General features: G+C 48.2%; 1 protein-coding gene across 1 annotated transcript in view; it reads left to right on the forward strand.

Moving 5' to 3' along the window:
• Positions 1-7,500, forward strand: part of LOC116225076 (retinoic acid receptor beta) — a 73,951-nt gene that overhangs the window by 63,746 nt on the left and 2,705 nt on the right. Inside the window, exons 5-6 of the mRNA XM_031586651.2 lie at positions 1,284-1,460; positions 6,462-6,666. Of these exons, the coding sequence (XP_031442511.1) occupies positions 1,284-1,460; positions 6,462-6,666 (382 nt within the window). The remainder of the gene's footprint in view (positions 1-1,283; positions 1,461-6,461; positions 6,667-7,500) is intronic.

The raw sequence follows: 7,500 nt of genomic DNA on the forward strand, positions 1-7,500 counted from the left end.
AGGGTGAGAGATGGAGGGAGAGAAAGAGAGAGAGAGGGAGGTGAGAAGGAGGCTATGACAAGAGAAACAGCACATTGAACAACAACAGGAGCTGTGCCAAAGGGCTTTCCAGTCAATAGAATGAACAAGAATTCAAGAATAAAAAAATATCATAATAATTAAAACACAGAAAACATATAAAACATAGAGGACATATCAAAGCAATACAAATTTAAGAATAAAAGACCAAACACGTAACAAAATAAAAACAAGAAAACTAATATATAATAATAATAATAATATATATATATATTATTATTATTATATATTACTTATATATATAAGTAAAATACACTACAAGTTAAAGTCACTAATATATGTAAGTTAAAGAAACTAATATATACTGTATATATATATATATATAAATATAAACTAATAGAAACCTGTCCAAAAGTCCCAGACTGTTTAAGAGCCCAGATAAAAGCCTACGGCTGTGTTCACATACAGCATCTTGTTTTGATGAACATTTCTGGCCAAAGGGTTCTTTCTGGCAGCATTTGTTCCAAAAAGAGAGTGTCTTTTGTTACCATAACAACTTATGCTTATCTAGTGTTAACGTTTGGTAACAGGTGAAGAATAAGATCCTTTGTGTCCGCCTATAGATAAAAACTGAGTGTTTTTCACGTGAGCTTTCGAATGCTCTCACAATTAATATGTATGGCTATTCGACACACTTATCTAAAAACCAGGCTAGTTCGGATCATCATGTCATACTGTTCTTCTCCCTATAGAGTGTGTTTCAGCCCCAAATACAACAAGGAGTCACAGTCACCTTTATTGTACTCTTTTCCTGAAATGGAAAAGCAGACAGTCTTACCCATTCACACCAGCCGTCCCAAGTCGATGTTTCTTCAAGAGGTCTCGGCTTCTTGCGGATCACCTGTTTGTTTTACGATATGGGGTCTTGGCTGGGATACTAAGGCAAGAAGGCCATGCTTTTCGGGGGTAGCTCAGTCCATAGGAAGGACGCAGAGGCGGACTCTGGTATTTCTCTTGTATTTATTGCCAAAGCTCAAATGTGCCTTTGTGTCTGTGGGTTTGTGTGTGTGTGTGTGTGTGTGTGTGCACGCCTACATGTGTGTATAGTTTGTGAGGGCTGGCAATGCTGGTTATTTCCCTGGAAGGTCAATGGGTTATTTATTTCCCAAACAACAAACACACACATCTGTGTTCTTACCCTGAAGAAAAGCAACAGCTAAACTAAATATGTGTGTGTGTGTGTTTGTTCTCTCCCCCGACTGCAGAACTCCAGTGCGGACACGCGCGTGCGTCTGGACCTGGGTCTGTGGGACAAGTTCAGTGAGTTGGCCACCAAGTGCATTATTAAGATCGTGGAGTTTGCCAAGCGCGTGCCGGGCTTCACCGCACTCACCATCGCCGACCAGATCACACTCCTCAAGGCCGCCTGCCTCGACATCCTGGTGAGTGTGTCTGTGTGTGTGTTTGTGTGTGTGTGTGTGTGTGTGTGTGTGTGTGTGTGTGTGTGTGTGTGTGTGTGAGAGCGAGAAAGAGAGAGAGTGTGTGTGTGTGTATGTGTGTGTGTGTGTGTGTGTGTGTGTGTGTGAGAGCGAGAGAGAGTGTGTGTGTGTGTATGTGTGTGTGTGTGTGTGTGTGTGTGTGTGTGTGTGTGTGTGTGTGTGTGTGTGAGAGCGAGAGAGAGGGAGTGTGTGTGTGTGTGTGTGTGTGTGTGTGTATGTGTGTGAGAGAGAGATAGAGTTTGTGTGTGTGTGTGTGTGTGTGTGTGTGTGTGAAAGCGAGAGAGAGAGAGAGTGTGTGTGTGTGTGTGTGTGTGTGTGTGTCACTGTTCCTGCTGTTTTACAGTAGAGTTGCACAACCTCAGTGGAACCTACAGTACCTTGGATCTATGCTAGTCCGCACGTTCCCATAGCCCAGTGACCACGGTTCTTCTGAGCTCTCTCATAGAGCGCTTAACGGTTCTAGTTGGAATCTTTTTGTGATGGAACCTTCTGATGCATTTTTGTCCTACAGTTCTTGTAGTTTGTGCAGTCTAAAGAACGTTCTCCTCTAGAACAGGTTCTAGAGAGCGTGTGATGGGTTTTAAAAACCCACAGTAACCTTTCAAAGAAATACATATGGATCTATACGGAGCTTAGTACACACTGAGTACACCCGAAGAGCACTTAATGGTGTTCCACTCAAGCTGAGTACATACTTAGTACACCCGAAGAGCACTTAATGGTGTTCCACTCAAGGTGTTTTGATTGTGTTGGTATTTGTTATTGTTCTGTTTGTTTGCATGGGGGGTGGGGCTGTTAGTTGATGTCTGTTCTCTATCGGAGGGGGGCTGTGGCAATATGAGGTCGTCGTTAGGGGGTTACCCGTGGGGGGGGGTTTCATTGGTTCCTATGTCTGACAGCGTGAAGCATCACAGTAACGGCAGGAGATGTGGGTTATGTGTGTGTGTGTGTGTGTGTGAGGAGGGGGGGGCACTCAGTGTGGGCGACCTTGTGGAGGAGTGTGCCATCAGTGATGTCATTAGCCAACCCCCTGGGGGAAAGGAAGAGGTGATGAGGATGACATCCCCTTCATGTGCCCCCTCCTCTCCTCCTCTCCTCTCCTCCTCTCATCCTTTCTTCCTCTCCTGCCCCCTCCTCTCCTGCCCCCTCCTCTCCTCCTCTCCTCTCCTCCTTTCCTCCTCTCCTGCCCCCTCCTCTCCTCCTCTCACCTCCTCCTCTCCTCCTTTCCTCCTCTCCTGCCCCCTCCTCTCCTCCCCCCTCCTCTCCTGCCCCCTCCTCTCCTCCTCTCACCTCCTCCTCTCCTCCTTTCCTCCTCTCCTGCCCCCTCCTCTCCTCCCCCCTCCTTTCATCCTTTCCTGCCCCCTCTTCTCCCTCCCTCCTCTCTCTCTCTCTCTCTCCTCCCCTCTATCCCTCTGTCCTCTCCTCTCCTGCCCCTCCTCTGTCTTTTTCTCCTTTCCTTCCCTCTATCCCTCTCTCTCCTCTTTTCCCCTCCACTCTGCCTCCCTCTCTCTTCTCTTTTCCCCTCCACTCTACCTCCCTCTCTTCTCACCTCTCCTAGCCCTTCCCCCTCCTCTCTCTCCGCTCCCCTTCCTTTGTATCCTTCTCTCTTCCCCTATCCTCTCCCATCTTGTCTCTTTCTCTTTCTCTTTCTCCTCCCTCTATCTCTCTCTCCTCCCCCCCCTCTGTCTTCTCTCTGTGTTAGGACAACACACACACACACACAAACACACAAACACACACACACACACACATACACACTCAGCAAACACGCACACTCAGCAAACACACACACACACACACATATCCAGCAAACACACACACACACACACACACACACACACACACACACACACACACACCAACACACACACTCAGCAAACGCACACAGACACACACACTCAGCAAACACACACACCACTCTCTCATGATCCAGAGGCCATGACTCCTTCACTCGAGATTCCCATGCTCTCTTTCTCTCCCTTCTCTCTCTCTGTTTCTTCTCTCTTCTCTCTCTCCATCTCTTCTCTCTTTCTCATTTCTGTCACTCGCTTGCTCTCTCACTCTTACCTCTTCTTTTTATTTTCCTCTCTCTCTCTCTCCCCCTCTCTCTCTCTCTCCCTTTCTCTCTCTCTCTCCCCTTCTCTCTCTCTCCCCCCCCCCCTCTCTCTCTCTCTCTCTCTCTCTCTCCCTCTCTCTCTATCTCTCCCCCCCCTCTCTCTCTCTGTCTCTCTCTCTCTCTCTCTCTCTCCTATCTCTCACTTGACATCCTGAAGGCCAGCACTGCTTTCAGATGCATCTGCACACAAATGTGCGCGTACTCGGCTCAAGACGTGTGTGTGTGTGTGTGTGTGTGTGTGTGTGTGTGTGTGTGTGTGTGTGTGTGTGTGTGTGTGTGTGTGTACCAAGGCCTCTTCATGAGGAAATTAGTTTTCTTCCCTGGCGTATCCTGGAGACCTCTGCTCTGTCCTGATTGGTCAGAGAGATTCTCTATAAAAAGGATTGATTATTTGGCGGACAAACCACAAAAGTTTGACTAGCACAAACATATCACATCAAAGGTGGGTTGGTATGTGTAGGTGTGTAGGTGTGTTTGTGTGTGTGTGTGTGTGTGTGTGTGTGTGTGTGTGTGTGTGTGTGTGTGTGTGTGTGTAGTTCCTGTGGATACATTTTGAAGTGGAGATAGAGTCATAGATAGGTCTGTTTGCCATCATGACAAACCTGAATTTGTCAAGCGTGACCACTGACCAGAACTTACACAACTGAAGTGGAGGGGATAACCACACACACGCGCACACACACGCACACACACACACACACACACGCACACACACACACACACACACACACACACACACACACACACACATACTGTATATGCACACACACACACACACACACACACACATATATATATATATATATATACACACACACACACACACACACACACACACGTACACAAGTAGTCATGTAAACGCACAAAATACACATAAAAACACTATGTGTAAATTCACATAGAATAAAGGCTTGCACACACACACACTCTCTCACATAAGCACACACTTACGGACACACAGAGGTTCAGTTCATCCTCCTTAAGACTCTTGGAGCTCCCTTTGATACATTCTTTTTGCCTTTCCTTCTGGCTCTCACACACACACACACACACACACACACACACACACACACACACAGACACACACACACACGTACTGAACAGTCACCTTCACACATATGCACAGAGCTCAACTAAATCTCTTTAGATATGATGCTTTGAGCAGACCTTGTTCTTATTCACTCTCTGTCTTTTTCTCTCTCTCACACACACACACACACACACACACACACACACACACACACACACACACACACACACACACACACATACACACACCCACACACACAAAGGCTAGCCAGCTTCACCGGGTCAGTGGCTGTCTGTTTTGATGGGCCATGCCTTCTGGATTGTGATGGTGAGGTGGGTGCTCACTGGCACAGAGGAAGGATCAAACAGTGCCCACGTGTGTGTGTGTGTGTGTGTGTGTGTGTGTGTGTGTGTGTGTGTGTGTGTGTGTGTGCCGCTGCTAGCAGACATGTTTTATTCTCTTTCATCCTCGGCGCGTTGCTGCCACTCACTGTCAGCTCCAGCCCTCTCACTCAGCTTCAAAGCAACCATACAGGAGACACACACACACACACACACACACACACACACACACACACACACACACACACACACACACACACCATACAGGAGCTATACTCACCCTGTTCATTATAGCAGACACACACACACACACACACACACACACACACACACACACACACACACACACACACACACACACACACACACACACACACACACACACACACCACACAGGAGCTATACTCACCCTGTTCATTATAGCAGACACAGACACAGACACACACACACACACACACACACACACACACCACACAGGAGCTATACTCACCCTGTTCATTATAGCAGACACAGACACAGACACACACACACACACACACACACACCACACAGGAGCTATACTCACCCTGTTCATTATAGCAGACACACACACACAAAGGATGTGCCAAAGGATGCACACACACACACTATAAATCTGACTGCTAAAGGATGCACACACACACACACACACACACACACACACACACACACACTCACACAGAGAGAGAGCGAGACACTAACAATGTGTCTGCCAAGGGACACACACACACAGGCACACACACACATGCACAGAGACTAAAAATGTGTGTCGAGAGAGACACAGACTAACAATGTGACACAAACCTACACAGAAGTTATGTGAAAGCACACACACACACTCACAGACCAGTATTATTGTTGCTTTGCTCAGATCACTCAGCATTATCCAGTGCACTGTGTGAGTGTGTGTGTGAGTGTGTGTGTGTGTGTGTGTGTGTGTGTGTGTGTGTGTGAGTGTGTGTATTGGTGTATTGGGACAGGCGTATTTAAGACACTAAAACAAGAGACCCCAGATACAGCCTGATATAGCCCTGATCTGGCCCTGATATAGCCCTGATCTGGCCCTGATATAGCCCTGCTATAGCCCTGATCTGGCCCTGATATAGCCCTGATCTGGCCCTGATATAGCCCTGATCTGGCCCTGATCTGGCCCTGATATAGCCCTGATCTGGCCCTGATATAGCCCTGATCTGGCCCTGATATAGCCCTGATCTGGCCCTGATATAGCCTTGATCTGGCCCTGATATGGACCTGATATGGCCCTGATATGGCCCTGATATGGACCTGATATAGCCCTGATCTGGCCCTGATATGGACCTGATATAGCCCTGATCTGGCCCTGATATAGCCCTGATATGGACCTGATATAGCCCTGATATAGCCCTGATATGGCCCTGATCTGGCCCTGATGGTTCCCCCTCCTTCCGATCCCTCTCCAGATCCTGCGCATCTGCACGCGCTACACGCCGGACCAGGACACCATGACGTTCTCCGACGGGCTGACGCTGAACCGCACGCAGATGCACAACGCCGGGTTCGGCCCCCTCACCGACCTGGTGTTCACCTTCGCCAACCAGCTGCTGCCCATCGAGATGGACGACACCGAGACCGGCCTCCTCAGCGCCATCTGCCTCATCTCGGGAGGTGAGCGGAACACACCGGAACACCGCAGAACCCTGCAGAACCCTCTCCTCTCCTCTCCTCTCCTCTCCTTTCCTCCCCTCTATCCCTCTCTCCTCTCCTCTTCTCTCCTCTCATCATGAACACTAAGGAACCAGAGATCATCTGCCTTCAGATTCTAATGTTCTTTAACAAGTCTTTGTTTTAATTCTGTGTCTCTAGACCGCCCTGCTACCCTATGTCCACAGCGGGTGTGTGTGTCTGTCAGTGTGTGTGTGTGTGAGTGTGTGTCAGTGTGAGTGTGAGTGTGTGTCAGTGTGAGTGTGTGTCAGTGTGAGTGTGTCAGTGTGAGTGTGTCAGTGTGTGTGTGTCAGTGTGTGTGTGTGTGAGTGTGTGTCAGTGTGAGTGTGTGTGTGTGTCAGTGTGAGTGTGTGTCAGTGTGAGTGTGTCAGTGTGAGTGTGTCAGTGTGTGTGTGTCAGTGTGAGTGTGTGTCAGTGTGAGTGTGTGAGTGTGTCAGTGAGTGTGTCAGTGTGTGTTTGTGCGTGTGAGTGTGTCAGTGTGTGTGTGAGTGTGTGTGTGAGTGTGTCAGTGAGTGTGTCAGTGTGTGTGTGAGTGTGTATGAGTCACTGTTTGCCAGGTTAGTCCCCCCCCCCCCCACAGGAAATTAGACTTTGCTTTGTGTCTCTCCACAGGTTGGCCTAGACATGAACTCTCCTGTAGTCACCCCCATCCCATACATACACACACACACACACACACACACACACACACACACACCACACAGGCAGTATGAGACACATGAACACATCTTCTCTCTTTTCTCCAGTTCTTCTGTCTGGCATATTTTCTCAAACACT

This window comes from Clupea harengus, chromosome 19, assembly GCF_900700415.2.
Source record: "Clupea harengus chromosome 19, Ch_v2.0.2, whole genome shotgun sequence".
In the NCBI taxonomy this organism is placed as follows: domain Eukaryota; kingdom Metazoa; phylum Chordata; class Actinopteri; order Clupeiformes; family Clupeidae; genus Clupea; species Clupea harengus.